We start from the raw sequence: 20,146 nt of genomic DNA on the forward strand, positions 1-20,146 counted from the left end.
TTTATTTTGGACGCAAGTGGAATTTGACCCCATTAACATGCCAATCCTCAGAGTTTGATTCGCACTTACACTTCGTATGCATGGGTGCCAGAATCCAGAATTGCTCGTGTGGGTTTCCTAGTTGGGTGAAAGCTGGTGATTACCGAGGTCAGACCAGGAAGAGTTGTTACAGCTCGTAGAGCCGGACACCCTGCCGTGTTTACCTGCTGGTGCTTTACTTGGTTGATTTTTTTGTGGAACATTATGTCTCTGAAATAAATAGATAAATACTGGGTTTATTAGTTACGTGTTGTTACACTGTACTCTAAATAGAATTAGCTGAAGTCCTGTCGTAGTCTTATTTTACTGATTGTTTGTTCAGAATAGTAGAATTATGACTGAGAATTGATGTTTTTAAAGCATATTCTTCTTGGAACTCAGTAGTATCCCAAGAGACATAGCTGAAGTTGTGTTTTCATCTGTTTCTCACTGGCTAGTGATGTCACGTGACGTGCGGTCAGTAGGCTTTCTAGACTGAGTGCCTTAATATTCTTGCGTGAATCTGTCAGTTTGGTTTGGATATTAAGACTTATTTGTGAGCTCTACTCTTTAGGCTAGAGTTGTAGTCTGTAGAGCAAGTGATAGTCTCATCTCACTTGAATGTTTTTTTTTTTTGTTTGTTTTTTTTGTTTTGCGGTACGCGGGCCTCTCACCGCTGTGGCCTCTCCCGTCGCGGAGCACAGGCTCCGGACGCGCAGGCTCAGCGGCCATGGCTCACAGGCGCAGCCGCTCCGCGGCATGTGGGATCTTCCCGGACCGGGGCACGAACCCGCGTCCCCTGCATTGGCAGGCGGACTCTCAACCACTGCGCCACCAGGGAAGCCCTCACTTGAATGTTTTTAATCGCACATGCATTGCTAAGCCAAAAGTAGAATTTCCTGAAAGGGGGGATAAGGGATAATACTGTGAAGCTCTTTTACGTGATGTGTGTTCAAAAGAAAAAGCTTAGATTTAGGATGGAACTTCTTATGGTATATGACCTTTTAAATTATTTTTTGATCAAATGACTTGTAGGAAGGAATTTGATGTTTGTTGAAAATGTTGTTAATTAGATTTAAATTTTGCAGATAGTTTTTAAGAAACAGCAAGAACATTCAGAGAAATTTACTGTATTTCCCACTAACTGCTTCCCATTCCAGAGAGCTGTGTCATCCTTTTGAGGCTGTAGGAGGGGGTTTATCTTCCTGATCACTTTTTTCATCCTTGTCTGTCTCAACAGACTTAAAGGGATATTTTATACTTATCTTTTGGTATATGGTTTTTAAAACTATTGTTAAAACAGAACTCTTTCGATTTATTATAAGTTTATGTCTGACTGCTGGTGAAGAATGTACTGGAAGCAAACCATTTTAGAGTTATAGATTTTCTTTTATTAAATAAGGGGATAAATGTCAATGGAGATAACTATATTTGGAATTTATTGAACATTTATATATGAAAGGACTGGTAAACAAATTTCTTGAATGAAAGTTAAGGAAAATCAGTTTTTAACACACAATCATTAAATTTTATTTTTAAAGCAGAAATACCAGATTCATCAATGTGGGAGAATCAAGATTCTGCACAAACAAATGGAATTGATTCTGTTTTGTCAAAGGCTGAAATCGCATCTTGTAGTTATGAAGCCAGGTATGTAGAAATTAAGGGTGTTGTAATACTTAATGAATAATTAATTTACTTAATCATTTTTATATAATCTTTTGAAGTGGATTTAGATATGCTGGTCAAGCCTATGACTTAAATGTTAGAAACATGTTATGGAAAGAAATCTTTCTAGCCTTAATCCCTTCAGTTTCCTTTTCTTTCCCTTCACAAATGCTAGATAACTTCAAATAAATACCTTAGTGTCCTGATGAACCAGTGGGTCCTATGGTGGAAACCAAAAGAAGCTGGACATTGTTGTTTTTTTAAACCATTGTCTCTTGAAGTATAGAATTAAAGAATTAGATATTCTTGAATAGGAGAGGGCCTTAATGTCATCTACTCTGATCGTTCCCTTTTAGCACCAGGATCCCTTGTTATTTAAACATCCTAATAGTATTTTTTTTAACTTATGTTAAAACTTGATTGCCTGTTAAGTTATAACTAAACAGTTCCATAATGGCATAACTAATCATCTCCTCAAAGTTGCAGTTGTCAACCTGTTAGCACTAATCCTAATTACAACCAGCTGTTTCAGTACTAAAAAAACAGACATATATATCATATGTTCCTCATACTTTAAAAAAATTGTTTTTTAAAAATCGATTATTATAGTTGTAAAAATGGAGTAATAATGAAGTGATTAATTTTTTTTTTTTTTGCGGTACACGGGCCTCTCACTGTTGCGGCCTCTCCCGTTGCGGAGCACAGGCTCCGGACGTGCAGGCTCAGTGGCCATGGCTCACGGGCCCAGCCGCTCCGCGGCATGTGGGCTCTTCCCGGACCAGGGCACGAACCTGTGTCCCCTGCATCGGCAGGCGGACTTTCAACCACTGCGCCACCAGGGAAGCCCCCTGAAGTGATTAATTTAAAAGAGTATTCTTTATTTTTTCTTTCTTTATAACTGAACACAAACATTTTTACCTTTATAGCACAGCAAGCATTTATTTACACATTGTTGGCAAGTGTTAAAGTATTTACTAATTATAGAAACAGAGTCAAGTCACATCAGCTACATTTTTCAGCCTTTTTTTTTTAGATAGTGTCTTTATGGCTTAGTCATTCATACTTTTAAAAAATTGAGTTACAATTGACATGTAACCTTAACTGCATACAACGACTTGATATATATAACATTTTTCAGTCTTGATTTAAAGTTGGGGTTATTCAAGCAAGTCCAGTCTGAACAAAAAGTATCTCAACACAACATCATCTATCCAGAGTAGTTTGCTTAAATCTTGCCAATTATTTTATAAAAAGGATATTTAAGAAAAAAGGATTATATTCAAACATGCATAATTATAAAAAATGTTTTTATATAAATTTATTTTTGGCTGTGTTGGGTCTTTGTTGCTGTGTGCAGGCTTTCTCTAGTTGCGGCAAGTGGGGGCTACTCTTCGTTGTGGTGCACGTGCTTCTCATTGCAGTGGCTTCTCTTGTTGCAGAGCGCAGGCTCTAGGCGCGTGGGCTGAATTCAGTAGTTGTGGCACACGGGCTCAGTAGTGTGGCTTGTGGGCTCTGGAGTACAGGCTCAGTAGTTGTGGCGCACGGGCTTAGTTGCTCCGTGGCATGTGGGATCTTCCCGGACCAGGCCTTGAACCCTTGTCCCCTGCATTAGCAGGCGGATTCTTAACCACTGCGCCACCAGGGAAGTCCATAAAATATTTTAAATTATTTTCTGTTTATGACTTGTCAGACTTTTACTCCTGAACTAACTTCGCCTTTCTCATTGATAGAATTATGTTTTAATCTTTTTCATTGTTAGTTGTTAATGTAGCCAAGGAATTGAACCTTACTTTAATGAAAGAGATACGTCAGGTCTAAATACATTTTGCATTATTATGTTTTTATTAGCACAGGCGGTTTAGAGCTGATTGTACGCTGTGCTCCGTAGGCTGGTCTTTTCCCCCTGCTGAGTTACAGGCAATGCGCTTATGATGACTGGGCATCGTGTCCTGTATCTGGAGGGTGTGATGAAACCCAGAAACACATGCTCAGTCTTTGGATTTTGCTGTTGGTGAAACAGAAGCGCCGCCTTTCCATACTGCCTCTGCAGGATCTCCCTTCTCTCCCAGCGGCCCAGGTTGGACACTGGCTGGAGAGTGAGCACCAAGGCCACCTCAAAGTTAGAAGCACTGCCAACTCCTGGTGGCTTTCAAGTCCAGTAGCCACAGATATGTCTGGGCTCGGGCCTCTGTTGGTGTTTGGATGGTGCCTTTGTATTGTACCACAGATGGCGATTGTCAGGCTGAATGTGTCACAGAATAATTGGGGTGACGATATATGAGGGCCAAATGCTGTGTAGCAAGCCATTTGAGTGTCGCTTAGAGGGCACATGTTTATTTTAAGGAGATGCAGAAAGTGATGAAAATGAATTTGTTTTAGTTGGCGAAGAAAAACATGAAACCCACAGCAATGGGGTTTTTGTCCTTTAATTGTAATTTTTCATTTTCTAGAAGACTATTCCTAATGAAGGTCTCTTGAATACCCTTTTGTGTGTGTGTGGCTATCTAATAGTTATATTTTCCTTAAGTGAGAAGTTTTTTTTTTAAATAAGTATATTCACAGTTGGATCAGAGAAATGTTTCTGGGCTTGGCGTGGGGACTGTGTTGTGGGCGTGGTCATCCCAGCTTTAGGCACTGGTGAGTTTTCAGTAGACATAGACTTTATAATAACGGGGTCAGCAAAGGATGGAACGTGAACATGAGACGGTAGAAGTCATAGGAAGGTAGAATGTGTACATGTAGGTCGGAATATGTACTCATACTTACCATAGAGAACTAGCTTTATACATAGTTAGAAGGTGAATAATGTAGACGGATAGGTAATGATAGACAAATATCCTAGAATCATAAATTTTTAAGAGCAAATCATTTCTAAACCTCTGTTTTCACGTGCTTTTGTAAGGACACTTTACAGTCCTTAATTGGTATGGATGTCCTTCGGTATATTGAATTGACAGTGACAGTGATTTACTGGTTACTTTTTTTTAATATTGTCTAATGCAACACCAAATACCGTTGTCTGAGCATACAGCACGTGGAAGAAGGAGTGTGCTGCCTTCACTTTAAACCTGGGAGTAAACTGTTTCTGCAGCTTATGAAGTACTGGTAGTCTTTGCTGCCTGGGACTTCATTTGAGAGGAATAAATGTCACTGTAGTGAAGTTATTTCAAGCTGTTTTGTAATTGTCTTTACTCATTTATCTTATTTTATTTTATTTATTTATCTTATTTTATTTTTTTGGCTGTGCCGCATGGCTTGTGGGATCTTAGTTCCCCAACCAGGGATTGAACCCGGGCCCTTGGCAGTGAGAGTGATGAGTCCTAACCACTGGACCGCCAGGGAATTCCTACTCATTTATTTTATATGAAACAAGTCTAATTTTCCAACCACCAACTCAAGGTCTTTTGCTTCCCTTAGTTACGGGAACCCTCTGAGGTTTACCCTTTTTTTGTTCATAACTCCCTTACAGTGTCTAGTGATCCCTAAACATTTCTCCATGAGATGTAGGTATGCATGAGTACATAAGTTGATGTATTACATTTTTCTAAGTAATATGTCCCTGAAATTTTTTGTGTAAGTGAAAACTTTGAAAATGAATTTATTGTAAATATAAGAGTATTGTGCTTACAGGAATTATGTAAGACATTCCTTTAAAAATGAATAATTACCTTTAATTTGTAAGTTTAGCTTTTTTACATGCTGAAGCTATGTATCTAGCATTACTGGAACCTTTCAGCTTGTTTATGCACTTCTCTGCAGACTTGTGAACTCCTTTGCACACACTTCCCTGCCTTATGAACCAGGTCCGTCACCTTGAATCCGTCCTCTCCTAGGCCAGTGCAGGTCATCCTCGTGGATGTCATGGGATACGCTTTATTCACATAGTGCCCGAGACATAAATTTTTGTTAAATGAATGAAAGCATTGTTTTCTTCACCATGATTTGTTAATCATCTCTTCCTTTACTGTCATTTTTCCCTCTTATTAGATATTTCTCATCTACTCTGGGCTTTGCAGTCTGATGATCTATTATTGTTTTTATATACATTAAAAATGCATGTCATTTTGCATTTCTTTCATCTGAATGGCTTGGCGGAGTCTTTTCCTTCTTGGCTCTCTGGTGGTCTGGGATGGGCAGGCGCCACAGGCCTCTGTGCCACAGGGCACACCTCCGTACTAAGTGAGCACTGAGTAAATATTTATTGGGTGGATGTATAAAGTAACCATTTGATGTATTTACACCTATGGGTATGTAATCTGGGGAAACATTGCTTATTATTATCTGCTTGTGTTTTTACTGTAAGATTTTTTTTCGATTCATTGCATAGTAGTAACATGGAATTGTACTCATTATGCATAATTCCATGATTACAGTTTTGTGCTGAATGCTCCAAATTACCACAGGTAAGTGGGGCGTGGAGACACGCAAAAGATTTGAAATTTACCATTTTCAATTAGGTCCCTCAAAGTTCTGGAACCCTGGCCCCTGCCCAGAGTGATGTCCCACCATGTCCAATGCTGTTGGCATCTCAGCCACTGTGGAGCCACCGCAGGAGCTTGGAATTGGTCAATTGGGAATTGGGTGGTAATAGGATGAGTACACTGTGTCTGTCTGTCGCATAGCGCTGTTCTGTGTGGTTCTGCTGTTTATATTCTTTGTCTTTGGGGGATTGAGCCCTGGCCAAACCGGGCCCCGTGTGAGTGGAAGCAGACCGTTTTGACAGCACGCTCCTGCTCTGCGGTGGTTGTGGTATCACCGACGTGTGGTATGCTGGCATCTCTGCACAGGTGCCAGAGGTCTGAGTCTCAGGAGACGTCTTCACAGAGGCAGGAGCCAAACCTGGCCTTTGAATAACGTACTTGGGCACATCTGCACATGTCACTTACACGCATCAGACAATCTTGTCAGTTTCCTTTTGGGGGAAAACAAACCTGTAAGTTGTCTTAATGCCTGTTTTTTACCCCTCATGAAAATGGAGTTAAATGAAAATTGTGTATCAGTGGCTTGGGGAGATACTATCAGTATTTGATACTTGATTTGGCATTTAAAAATTCCTAGTCTAACCTCCACTGTATTTTGTTCTTTCTCTAGACAAGTTGGCATTAGGAATGGAATGTTTTTCGGGCAAGCGAAACAACTTTGTCCCAGTCTTCAGGCTGTCCCTTATGATTTTCACGCGTATAAGGAAGTTGCACGAACGATGTATGAGACACTGGCCAGGTACACTGTGTGCTGCGCTCACGCTCCTGTCTGTTCCTTTACTGCTTTTACCTAATGTTGAAGAGAGAACAGTTTCCCCAGGCCTGTCGGGGTCACTTTTGCTGGACGCTCCTCTCTTCCGGGAACCTGCTCCTCTGCCTTCGGGTGTCACGGCCCCCTCTCCTCCCCACGAGCACCTCCCGGAGCAGGGCTCAGGCCTCAGGGACGTGTTTGCACGGCTGGGATTGTTCAGCTGCTCCCTGGTGGTGATGTCAGTCTGATTCTGTGCCTGCATGACTTCTCGTCAGCGGTTCCAGGTTTCCCTCCGTGGAACCAGACAGCTGAAGGATTGGAGTTTTTAACCTGGTTATTCTCTTTTATTACATTTGAATTATGGTTTTGTTTAAAATGAGAACTATACGTTAACAAGTAGAGACCTTGTCAAACCCTGTGTCCTCTAAGATCATTCAGGACGCCAGAAGTTAGCTTTCATAGAAGGTTCTAGCAGTACAGCTGGCGCTTGCACAGCTTGGGGTGGTGCGGTGCCGTCCTCCGTGCGGTGGAGGGCCACGTGCCGTGGCAGCTGCCCGCTGCGCCCGTGGCTCCTCCGTGTCGGGGATCGCGTAGCGCTCCAGTGTTTACTGCTGACAAAATCCAGGTATACGTGGTCCCGTGCAGTCCAAACCAGTGTTGTTCAAGGGTCAGCTGTAGTTTCAAGGTGGGTGATTAGTTGGCTTGAGAAAAAGATATTAATTTTTAGAATATTTACAGTGTAGGTATATTGAATGTTAACTCAAAACTTAAAATTTTAGATAAGTATATGTCAGGCCCTGTATACTCTACAGCTGGAGTTGGCATATTTTCTCCATAAAAGGCCGGATGAGGTCGTTGTCCCAGCTGCTCAGCCCTGCCGTGGACAGTGGCAGCAGTCACAGATGAGGTGCGGGTTCGGCTCTGCTCCCTTCAGTCTTTATTCACCAAAACAGATCTCTAGACAGCAGACCAGGGTCCGCCAACCCTTGGGCTGTGTTGATGTTCTAAGGGAGGTTCTTGCCTCTATCTTCACTTCTTCCTCTCCTTTCTTAACGCGTTATTTTGAACACCTGTTTATGGAGTATCTACCAAGTGCAAACCACTGTTGATGCTGCCAATCCTATGAGAGTGGAGTCAGATCCAGGCTCTGCCTTTGAGGAGCTTACTTTAGCAGGAGAGAGAAACATAGAGGGGCAGGTGAAGTTATCTGGCATCAGTCTGTGGACTTAGGGCTGAGTGACAAGCCAGTTACAATCACAGCTGTCCTTAAGACCCCAATGTGGGAATGTCAGTGTTACCAGGTGGAGAGAGTGCTTTTCAAGTCCTGTCCGAAAGCTGCGGTCAGTAGCAGCGCCGCGTGTGGGCTGGGAGCAGGTAGCTGAGCTGGGTGCTGTGTGTTCTGGTTACGGAGGCCCTGGAGCGGGCAGCCAGCCTGCACCTCGGATTGGGGGGTTTGGTGGACGCTATCATATAATTTTAGTGGGTGAAGACATTGTTAGTGGCACGTGGCTGTTCTTTGGGGGAAAAAATTCCTTGTTCTCCTTCCACCTTTGGAAATCCTGCCTCTGCTTCATATTCTCCACGCCTCAGAGCAGCTTTCATATCAGGAATAGCCTTCTGCTCTTGCAGATTTCTCTCTGGAGTTAAGCCTAACAAAACACTCATTTCTTAAATGATTATTGATAGTAATTAATCTGATTCGTAACCTACAGTAAGGTGTAGTGAGAGGTGAGGCCTGGCCCTCCTGGTACTTTACCAGGTGGATTATTGACCATCCATTTCTGGTCCTGAGGCCTCTGCTGGCCTTGTGGTTCACATATTTAATTAGCATCAGAGCCACGTGGTGATTCTTCTCTTCCTTTTCCTCTTCTGTGGAGAATTGAAACAGTCCTTTGTGTGAGTAGATCATGACCAAACAGCAGCAGCAGTCAGAACCCAGAGCATTTCCACGTGCAGGGGGTGTTGCTGGCGTCCTGGACAGGCATCTGGGTGACTGGCCACCATCATATCCTGCTGTGTCCTGGGCGTTTTTGTTTAGGAGACTGTCAATTGCTTGTTTGATTTGTGTGATATTTCTGTTCCTCAAGGATTCTGGTAAACCGTGTTTGAACATTTTTGAAATTAAGTGTTGTGACAATTCCAATTCACTTACTACTTTTCAACTATTGAGAGGTTTACAACAGTATTCTCAGTATAGGGAAACTGAAATGGTCATTTCTGTTGTATTTTTGGTAGTTAATATGGAAAAAAAGAAAACATTGATTAACTTTGCAGTTAAAAGTTAAGTGACTAAATAGGGGCACTTGGGCCAGCTCAGGTAAACTGCTAATATTTTTAGCCTTTTAAGTCTTGTAAGGAAATGTCGAAGAGAGATACCATAGGAGAGCCTGTTTTGCCACATGTGGCTGCTTGATGTTAAGCTGGGGCTGTGATTCGTTGCCTTTGCTCTGTGTTGGCAGCTACACACATAGCATCGAAGCTGTCAGCTGTGATGAAGCTCTGGTAGACATCACTGAAATCCTCGCAGAGACCAGGCTCACTCCTGACGAATTTGCAAATGCTGTCCGCACGGAAATCAAAGACCAGACTAAATGTGCTGCCTCTGTGGGAATCGGTTAGTAGCCAGCGTATCGTGTACGACTCATTTTCCTCAAAGCAGTGCTCTGGGATCGTTGAATACCGCTTGATCTTTAGGAGTGATTTTTAGGTTTCGTTTTTATCACCGTACCGCATAGGTCTCCCACTTCTGAAACAGTTCTCGGCATGGCTCACAGTTGGGCAAAGCATGAGATGAAAGTGTTGGAAACGTAAGTAAATGATAACATCTTTGGAATAAACAAGTTGGAATATTTCTTGTTCTTCAAAAATGGGGAATATTGGATGCAATGTATGCCAGCAGTATTTTTTTCAAGTGAACAGAGGCGGTATTCAAGGCAGTGCAGTGTGAGTGGGGTTTGGAGTTCCATGCTGTTGCGTCTTGTGGTAACTCAGTTACTTTCTGAAGCTTCCTGGACCGCTCAGCCAGCCCTGTCTTCACTCTCTCGGGGCCAGAAGTTGCTGTTATTGACTCGTCCACACACACACCCCATTATCCCCTCCCCCCACCTGTTGTTTTGTCTCTAAGCCGTGTTTGCTTCCTCAGCCCTTCACATCATTGGTCCTCCTCTTGTCGACTCTCGCAGCTGTGTGCTCTGGAGCCCCCGCTGTCACCCTGAGCTTCCCCGTGTCCCTCCTGTCTGAGCGAGCCCAGTGCCTCTACCCATAGGAGATCTTTACTGGGTACCTGTCCCGAGAGGAGGGCAGGGCGTGCAGCCCCACGCAGGGCCTCGTGCAGGAGCGCCACGTACAGGTCTGGAGGCAGAAGCAGGAGTGAGGGGAGATCCTTGGCCAGAGCCTCTCTTGGGGTCTGTGTGTGAGTTTGATGAGCCTCTCTTGGGGTGTCTGGGGGTGTCTGGCGTGGGTGTGAGAGGCGCACCCCCAGGAACTTGCTTGCTGTCTTTAGGGATTAACCAGCCCTGGGAGGGCAGGCCCTCCCCGTCGGAGGGATTTTTAAGATGTCAGAACGTCGTAAGCTGCAGAACATACAGAGCGTGAGGAACACATTAACAGCGTCCCTCCGGTTACGAGCAGGCTGCCCTTCGGCTCCCCGGTGTGTGGCCTGCACTCCCTTCTCAGCATTCGTTTAGGACTTGCCTTCTGGAGTCCACTGTCAGGCACAGGTTTAGTTCTTTGTTGTAAATTGTATTTATTTTAAATTTACAAGTGGGATGACATGAATATGTCCTTTTAAGTTCAAGCACATAATTAAGACAAAAATCCCAAATGATGTTTCCACTTCTCAGCCCTCTTTTCTTCAGAACTCACCACTTTTATCATTTTAGTGTGCCTTTCCAGTACTTTTTCTCTTCATGAATATCTATACATTTACCCTAGGAAAACACACTGTTTTTAATGTAAGTCTCCTGTAAAACTAAGATATGTGCTTTATAGAAGTCTTCTGTAATTCGTGGAGATTTTATTATTTACACAGAAGTTCATCTGACCCCATTTAGGTATTTCTCAGATGCCTGATACCTTCTCGGGCTCCAGTAGCCTTCTCTCTGCTCTGCGTTAGTTGTCTGTGTCCGTTCACACACCTTGGACCTCGCTGTCACTGTCTGTCTCCTTTTTTAAGACGCTCATACCCTCAATTTCTACTCCACGTGTTCTGATCATATAGTGAGACATCTGGTTCTTTGGGCTTCTCCTCCCCAAGTCCAATGGCATTTCTTTGGCCTTATTTCTACCCAGCGTGGATCCATTGGTTGGTAAAATGAGGGACTTCCCTGGTTTTCCAGTGGTTAGGCCTTTGCGCTTCCACTGCAGGGGGCCCGGGTTGGATCCCTGGTCAGGGGACTAAGACCCTGCCAGCCAAGAACAAACAAACAGATAAACATTGGTTGGTAAAATGAACTGATGGCTGGTCATTGCCCACAGTTCCTGTAAACCTCCAATCTTAGATTAGGACTGTTTTCTCTATTCCTTTACCTGGGTAGGAGATGTTGAAATGTCACGTGTTTTGGAACAGAAGGTAACATCTGTCCAGGAACCATGCTGGTTATAATCTGTAATACTTAACAGAATTCTGCCAGTTTTGTACTGTGTTTGAAATGATCAAAGTTGCACATTATTTTCGTTCTCTTTAGAAATTTGATAGGTAACCTGTTTCTAGATGTCTTTGTTAAGAAATTTTGAAAGTAATTGTGAATATTTCTTGAATGACTTCTTTCTTTCCTTTTTTTAAAAAAAAATTTATAGGTTCTAATATTCTCCTGGCTAGAATGGCAACTAGGAAAGCAAAACCGGATGGCCAGTACCACTTAAAACCAGAAGAAGTAGATGATTTTATCAGAGGTCAGCTAGTTACTAATCTACCAGGTAAATACAAATCGTTTCTTTTTAACTTTTATTTATTGTAAGTATTCATTAGTGCTTTTCATAGATGTATAACGTTTCTTTCTTTTTTAAAAAATGAATTAAAAATTTTTCATCTTTTATTGAGTGCCATGGGAAGCAAAATTTAGAACTCCACAATGAATATCCTTTCAGTTGATTTATCAGAACCCTAATATAACATTTTAGTTTTGCCTCTCATGTGTTTTACTTTAAGTATTTAAGTATTTCTCAAGTACCAAGATCAAGGAATTCTAAGAAGTCATACTTAAAAGAATATGATGAAATTGACTTTTGGTCCTTTAAATAAATCAAAATTGAAATAGTGTACTTCTAGACCCAAGGTAAAGTTTTGAAAATCGATTCCCCTATTTACAAAATTGTCCTTCCAAACTAGTGATACTTTTCTGAGTTTACTAAACAAATAGTTTTTAAAGTAGAAAATATATAAACCATATTAGGAAGAAGAAAACCTAAAATGAAGTATTGTATTTTGTTAACTTAGGCTGAAGTAAAATGCCCAAGAAGGCATACCTTTCTCACCTAATGGGCAGGATGCTTAGCTGTCTTACTTTCTTGTGTAGTGTGGCTAGCTAACCTAGCGTGTAAAAACCTTTCTCTTTGGAGAAATCAAGTATAATTCATTGTAACTGGAAAATGGTTGCCTTTTGGGGCCTTGAACAGATGTAATTTTTGTGTGTAGGGCAGTTCATTTCACAATTAGTAAATATCGAGACTTGCTTTCTATGGTAGGTACCTCTTTCTAAGAAATTTCTCTAAGCCATGTAGTAATCCAGGATACCATTTCAGATCATCCTCTCCTGTTTTTATAAAGCAGCCTGCGTTAGCTTCACAAAGCTCCCAGGTGTTTGTGGTGGGAAAGTTCAAGAGAGTATACTTTTGGTGAAAGGTTTTCTTTTTATTCATTTGTTGTTAAAAGTTTTAACACTTTTAACAGTGGATTTAGTGGTATTTTTAGATGCATGTTCTTAAGCCTAAGAAAAGTATATCTGAACAAACTTAGAAATTTCTGTTATAGGCCAAAATTATTAAATGACCCAAATGCCATTTTATGATGGGTTAGTTCTGAAGCCTCCTGACTCCCTAGTAAATAACATCCAAGAATGTGGTAGTATCAGAAATGTGAAATATGACATTTTGATGGTCAGTTTGAGGTTAAATTTGAAGAGTAACCTTATAAAATCATGCTAGCAAATTACCTTATTAGACAACACAATTTAGGAGTTTTAATAACATGTCTTATTGCAGTTTTATATAAGAAGGAACCAGGGTATTTAAAGTGCATGTGAAATTTGAGTTCACAGTTACCATTACTTGGCATCTTCATTAGTTTGCTGAGGCTCTGCCATAACAAAACACCGCAGACTGCGTGGCGTAAACAACAGCAGTTTATTCCCTCAAGGATCCTGGGGACTGGAGGTCCATGAATGTGCTGCCAGCGCGTTGGGTTTCCTCTGAGGTCTCTCTCCGTGGCGTGTAGGTGACCGTCTTCTCCCTGTGTCTTCACATGGTGTTTTCTCTTTGTGCGTCTGTGTCCTGATCTCTTCTTATAGGGACACCAGTGATATTGGATTAGGGCCCACCTATATGACCTCTTGTTACCTTAATTACCTTTACGAAGGACCTTTCTCCAGTTACAGTCACATTCTGAGGTACTGGGAATTAAGATTTCAGCATAGGTATCTTGAAGAGACACAGTTCCGTCCACAGCGCCATCTTTATACTGCATCATTCTTGTAAGTTTTGTTTTGTTTTGTTTTGTTTTACATAGAAACAGAGAGGTTTTAGTTTTAGTTCCTTGACCTAGTCATCTTACCTTTCACCTTCATTTGCTTCCTGGCTGGAAGGACTTTACTTTTTGAAGGGCACATGTGGGTTTATGTGTCCCGGTTGAGTTCTTAGGCACAGCCTTGAAGTTCCTAAGAGAACCTTGAAATCTGGGGGAGATGGGGGCGGCCAGGATGGGCTTCCTCTGGCGATCCCCCTGCTCCTCTCTCCATGAGAACCAGCTTGTAGCCTGTGGCCGCCCAGAATTGTTGGAGAGATTTTCATGTGTAAGACTACTGACTTTTATAAAAATCCCCAAATTTATTGTCAGGAAGATTTAGAACATTTCGGTATGTAAAACGTCAGCCTTTTCTGTTGTTACTCCTGCCCTGAGATGGTAACGCATCTCAAGTACGAGCTGCCCTCTGAAAGCAGGCTCCACACGCATGCGGGAATTCTTACAAGAAGGAAACTTGTTCATCTTTGTTAAAAATTGGTCATTTCCCAAAGATAGTTGAAAGTGAATACATGGTGACTATTAACATTTTGTGGCACGTGCTTTGAGTAAGTTCTGCTCTGTAACCAATAACCAGAAGCGGGTCCATGTTAAACGCGCCTCCCTGCTTGTCCCCCGCCAGCTGCCTCTGTCCCTGTGTGCCCTGCCCGGTGACTGAGCACACGGCGTGCCTGGCACACAATCATTACAGCCGCGTAAAAGGGGAGCACGTGCTAGTGAGTGTATGAAGGCGCCCCAGGGTAGCGACTGCATGTGTGCTAGCATACAGACTACCAGCGAGGTCTGTTCAGCTGATGAAAGAGAGGGCTGTCCCCAGCAACCGCTTAAACGCGGTCGCGCTTTCCACTGCTTCTGTGGCTCTTCGCAAGGCTTTCCACCCTGGCTTGTAGGACCTTCTGCCCCTTGTCCATCCTTTGCTGGGTGTGTGCACCCACTCTGAGGTTTCCAGCTCTTTCTTCTCGTGTCAGATAAGCACCGCGGCCGTGTAGGTGTACATGACCATCTACACTGTCCTGATATGGGAGCCACTGGCCAAGTGAAGCTAGAACACTTTAGGTTAAATTAATTAAAGTTAAATAAAATTAAAATTCATCTTCCCAGTTGTACTGCCCACATTGCAGTCAGTGCTCAGTTAACCACATGTGGCGGGTGCCTCCTGAATTGGGCAGCACAGAAGAGAACAGTTCCATCACCACAGAAAGTTCTGTTGAACGGTGCTAACTTAGATGGCAAAGGTTGATTCTTTGGAACTTGACTTTTCTGCGTCTCTGGACTGTCAAGGTCCGGGTGCCGGGAGGAGGCATTCCTGGCTGTTCTTAGCCTGGGGTCATGGTTCCCCTTCAAGGACAGATGCCACATCTTCGTCCAGTGGCTTCTACTGGCAGCTTCCACGGCTTCTTCAAGGAGAAGAGAGTTTTCTTCTCTCCTTCTCAGAAGCTTGGTTCTACGCTGCACATTTTCCTTCATGTTTCCCTTTCTAGGTGGCTGCACTCAATGTGACTCTCAAGACCCTGTTACTTCCTCCTTAGAGGGGCCTCCTTTCCTTAAAAACGCTCACATGAAGCAATCAAACTAGCACCCATTCGGGGTCTTGGTGCTGATTCCAAGCTAACTTTTCCCCCCTGTGCAGACGTCATAGGGGTTAGAGGTAGACCATCCATATGCCTCCGTCCCCCACTCACCTTCAGGCCATTCCATTCCATTAGGTGAGCTTGTGATGGAGAGGAACCTCTCTTCTTCCCTAGACGGCAGTTCAGTTAGATTAGGTTGATCGTGGTTAAGTTGGTGAGATTTAATGTAACAGTCTTTCTTTTGTACCTCTTAGTGAATAATAATTGTGTTCTGGTATACTCAAGAGACTCTCAAAAACCATAGGTTTTCCCCCTGCCCATCCCAGTACACACAATTAATGCAGGATTATTGCCTCTTGCTGATTTTGCAAATCAGGGAGAACAGATCGGCTGCCCAGATTTGTCAGGGAAAGAACATGATCACATCTTGAGGGTGGGGAGTTGCGGCAATGATGGAACGGAAAAAAATAGAGACAGAAAGCATTCCCTGAACACGAACAGCTGCGTAGAGTGTCTCTGGCTTTGGCCACCCTCGTATCTGATTTGTCCCTTTCATTGGGTTCCTCCTCCCCATCTTGAAAAATACTCCAATAGGTTTCACTTAGAATTTCGTCTTTTTGTGAATGGTCTTCGTCTGGAGGGTTCTCTTGTTGTTAACTCAGACTCTGGTATTCTTGCTTGTTCTCTGTTCTGAATTGAACTTGAAAATGGCACAAATGCTATACAGCACCCTTAACACCTTTCATCTGACTTCCATTAGGGGACAGATTTTCTTGGGTTAAACTTGTCTCGCCCACCTCTGTGGTCATAGACCTTTTGTAAAGTTGACCACCTCCCTCCTAACCGTGTGTCTGCATAACTACTCCAAGAGGTTCTCCTGGCAGAACCTGGACGAGAATGCTCCTTCCCCCACTAGGGCCACTCAGAGAACTGGAGCCAGAAGTAACAATAAGGGTGACAGATAGGCAACCCCAGACTCCACTCTGAGCCCTCTGGTAACATCCTACAGAGGGCCAGACCGCAGTCTTCCTCACTGATGGACAATACTGATCTCATGGTGTGGAGACCATTTTAATAAGAGTTTTAGTTCCCCCAGGTTACTCTTAAATCACTTTCCCAGACATGTGTACCTTCGTTAAGCTTTTGGGCACATGGAGAGCAACAGAGCTCATGAGCATCGTTTGGGCGAGGCTCTAACCTTGCATCTTGCAGACGGTGATGAGGGGCTGCTGCACGCTGGCCCAGCTGCAGGACACTGACTGCCTTTCAGGGAGATGATCTTTGTTGGTAAAAGACATCTGTCTGTCCTCCCCTCGCTGCTACTTTGCTCAGGAAGCTTCATCTCCACGTCACTTGTGCCACTTTGTCCAGTATGAGAGCAAGCGACATGTGGGCTTGGACCTCTGTCATGACTTCTTGTTCTAGTTCCCATTCAGAGAAAATGTGGCCGAACCATTGAGAAGTTTGGTCCTCACCAAAGTCATAGTAGAATCCCTAACATTCCTGAGTCTCCTAGTATGTCTGTAAGTCATACTATAGACTAGCTTAAACGAGTCTGTAACTTAGTTGATTTTGTAAATAAGATAGAAAACTTTTTTACTCAGTAATAAATAAAAATAACATTTTTTTGGAGAACTTACTTAGTCATACACACTTGAAAAGTTCTGGTTCACCTATAGGTAGAGTCCAAATTGAGAAGTAGCTTCTAAAAATAAGTTTGCACTAGTATGATTTGCACCAACCAAAAAAAAAATTCTTAATCTATGAGATGCTTCAGTTATGTCACTTCAGAATTTTAAGGGAGATTATTTTAAATTAGTTGCTTGTGCATGAATAGTTATTTCATAATGCTCAATTGTTTTTAATAGCTTATATGCAGAATTAAAGAACTGTCCCTTTCCTAGGAGTTGGACGCTCAATGGAATCCAAGTTGACATCTTTGGGAATTAGAACTTGTGGAGACTTGCAATATATGACCATGGCAAGACTCCAGAAAGAATTTGGTCCCAAAACAGGTCAGATGCTTTATAGGTTCTGCCGTGGTTTGGACGATAGACCAGTTCGAACTGAAAAGGAAAGAAAATCTGTTTCAGCTGAGATCAACTATGGAATAAGGTTTACCCAGGTACTGCTCTCTTCACAGGTTTTACCTTATATTCTTTATATTTTCACATAGTCCTGTCTCTCCAACTAGACCATAGACTCTTGATGCTTGAAATTAAGTCTTAAAACCCTTGCCGTTCCCAGAACTGGCAGAATGTTTGTTTTTAAGTAGACAAGAGCAGGGCACTAAATCATATACATGTTTAATGTTGAAAGTTAATCTACTTGAGAAGAATTGTTAGGCATGTAGGAAAGTAACATGGAGGGTATTTTTTTATGTTTGTCTTTCTGTAGCCAAAAGAAGCAGAAGCTTTTCTTCTGAGTCTTTCAGAAGAAATCCAACGGCGACTTGAAGCTGCTGGCATGAAGGGTAAACGCCTGACTCTCAAAATCATGGTACGAAAGCCGGGGGCCCCTGTAGAAACTGCAAAATTTGGAGGCCATGGAATTTGTGATAACATCACCAGGTAAGCTTATCTTAAAAAGGATATTGGATACTGATGTTTCAGTGCAGGTTATTACAATTAATGGAAAATGAAAAAAAACAAGGAAGAGTATGAATAAAAATCTGCAAAACGCTGATGTTCCTGGACGTTCTGCGGAGCCAGGTCTCAGCTCAAGGCTGTCAGAACTACGTTGACTTGCCAGGTTCCAGGCCAGCCTGTCTGTGTGTCCCTGACCGGGGCAGACTGTTCTTGGGGTCTTGAGTTCAGTGCAGGGACAGAAAGGGAGGCGGTTGTGGACTTGGTGGAAGGGTCTTGCAGGGAAACGTCAGTGTAATAATTCAGAAAATGATTTCAATGAAACATGTACTTCATTTAGGGAGGTATAATTTCTTTTTGTGAAAAGATTAATCAGATTATGGTAGTCTCTGGAAACTGGTAGAAGGCATTTTAAAACCCTGTTTTTTTAATGTGAGGGCTACTAATATAAAACTGCATGTAAGATTTGTGGCCAATATGAAAATACCTAATTTTGTATGCCATTTTATACTACACAGTACACTGGATTTCAAAGTTTTGGTTGATTGACAGATAAAATACAGTGTAGTAGTTTCTTCTTGCTGTCTGTGCATTTTAAAATATCTCACAGTTTCTTAGAACTGTATGTTGTGATGCATTCAGCAGTACCTAGGGGCTCCCTCTGTCTGAGCACAATAAGAAAATCAGCCTTCGTTTAATCCTTTTTGGAAAATCTAGGTATTCCAAAAATCTAAATATAGCATTAAGAAAAACTGGGATTTTAACTGTACTTTATTTCCCCCAATTCAAGGATAATATTCAGCTTTTTCGGTAAGCACGTATCTGCTTGCTGTTATTGGTATTTGTTCATTTTTGTCCTAAACTTTTAAAAAAGTTTTATTTTGAAAAATTTAAACATGTAAGTAGAGAAAACAGTGTAATGAACCCCATGTACCCTTCACCTGATCTCCACAATTGCTGGTGGGCACCTGTACCATCCTTCCTCTCCTTCCCCCTAGTTATTTTGAAGCAAATCTCAGATACAGTATCATTTCTTCCACAGATATTAACACAGGACAGTTCAGAAATCTGCCTGCATTGCTGGCAGTAAAGTATACATTTTGCCATGCACTTAAAATAAGTATCTTTGGATGAGACATCATAAGGCATAAATAGCACGTGATTAATTGAAACAAGTGTAATTTTGTAAATGTAATAAGATGTAGATCAATTGTAAGCCATTAATTTAAGCCTAACGTTTTGGTGGTATTGTAACTGCATAAGAAATGCTTTAGGTGAGAGCTTATGAAATATTATAATACTGATCCTGTATTTCCTCTAATTCAGGGGTTGGCAAACTACTTCCTGTGGGCCACATCCAGCCTGTGGCCTGTTTTTACATGATTCATGGGAGCTAAGAATGATTTTTATATAAGAGATTGTAAAAAATGAAGAGTAGGTGAAAGAGACAACAGAGTACAAGCTGTTTTCCATCTGGCCCTTCCCAGAAGTAGTCTGGACCCGTGCTCTAGTCAAACTGAAGTCCTGTGTGGTTTAGGAAACTCAGAAGTGTATAATTATTCTGTAATCTCTTGTAATTGGCCTTAATCAAAAGCTGCATGGCAATCACGTGACTCACAGGCACATTTTGACACTGTCATCGAAACGACAAAGTTTAAGTTGCATAAGCCAAAGAGCCACGTGTAGATTGAGATCTGTGGCTTGATTATCACTTAGGAAAATTTTTCTTACAAGTTTTCCTTTTGGGAAAAGACTTCTTCCTTCTTGGAGTTCTTTTCTGTATATGTGCTTTTAATCTGAATTGTGTGTGTGTATATATATGTATATTATATATATTTAAAAGTGATAAACGAAATTGAAAAGGTCAAATACAGCTTCCAGTCCTTTGCACCTCTCCCCAGCTCCGAGCACCATACTTTTCAACCTTTTTGTGGTTTCTTCTGATATTTACATCCATATTTCTAGATATATACTTAAACTGCTCTTTCTGTCTTGAGTCTTGCAGAACGTTTGCCTGACTTTCTACTGTAGAAGAGGATCTTCTCCCTTCTCTCCTCCACTGCCTGTTGCTCTTCTCCCCAGACGTGTTTCTTTCCTTTGCCCCCAGTCAGGTCGGTGGGTTTTGGTTCAGTCACGCTCCACTGTCCCATTATTATGACATGTACATAGTGTACATAGCTGGTCCATATTGTCCACTAGGATCACATTTTCTTTCCTCTTGAATATGTTTCTCCTGGAGTTACTGAGTATCTCGTTTTGCTTGCTTTTTTGTGAATTTGCCACTGAGTTTATCCCCAGACTGCCTTCCACTGTGACTGTGTTTTAACACATCAGCA

The 20,146-nt window shown here is 42.1% G+C and overlaps 1 protein-coding gene and 1 long non-coding RNA gene across 9 annotated transcripts in view; one reads left to right on the plus strand and one right to left on the minus strand.

Annotated features, from left to right (window-relative positions):
• REV1 (REV1 DNA directed polymerase) overlaps nucleotides 1-20,146 on the plus strand; it is an 82,171-nt gene that overhangs the window by 53,313 nt on the left and 8,712 nt on the right. For 6 of the 8 annotated variants that reach the window (XR_002175556.3, XM_019931166.3, XM_019931167.3 and 3 more), the window contains 6 exons: nucleotides 1,560-1,668; nucleotides 6,778-6,906; nucleotides 9,378-9,532; nucleotides 11,716-11,835; nucleotides 17,130-17,350; nucleotides 17,623-17,795. Coding sequence is in view for 7 of the 8 variants with exons in the window: in XM_019931166.3 (XP_019786725.1) it covers nucleotides 1,560-1,668; nucleotides 6,778-6,906; nucleotides 9,378-9,532; nucleotides 11,716-11,835; nucleotides 17,130-17,350; nucleotides 17,623-17,795 (907 nt within the window). In the remaining variant the exon portion in view is untranslated. The remainder of the gene's footprint in view (nucleotides 1-1,559; nucleotides 1,669-6,777; nucleotides 6,907-9,377; nucleotides 9,533-11,715; nucleotides 11,836-17,129; nucleotides 17,351-17,622; nucleotides 17,796-20,146) is intronic. The other 2 variants (XM_019931169.3, XM_033838425.2) reach the window with 1 other exon arrangement.
• Nucleotides 1-20,146, minus strand: part of LOC109549310 (uncharacterized) — a 31,765-nt gene that overhangs the window by 3,797 nt on the left and 7,822 nt on the right. The window contains exon 2 of the long non-coding RNA XR_002175574.3: nucleotides 70-17,291. This is a non-coding gene — a long non-coding RNA (uncharacterized lncRNA). The remainder of the gene's footprint in view (nucleotides 1-69; nucleotides 17,292-20,146) is intronic.

This window comes from Tursiops truncatus, chromosome 14, assembly GCF_011762595.2.
Source record: "Tursiops truncatus isolate mTurTru1 chromosome 14, mTurTru1.mat.Y, whole genome shotgun sequence".
Taxonomy (NCBI): domain Eukaryota; kingdom Metazoa; phylum Chordata; class Mammalia; order Artiodactyla; family Delphinidae; genus Tursiops; species Tursiops truncatus.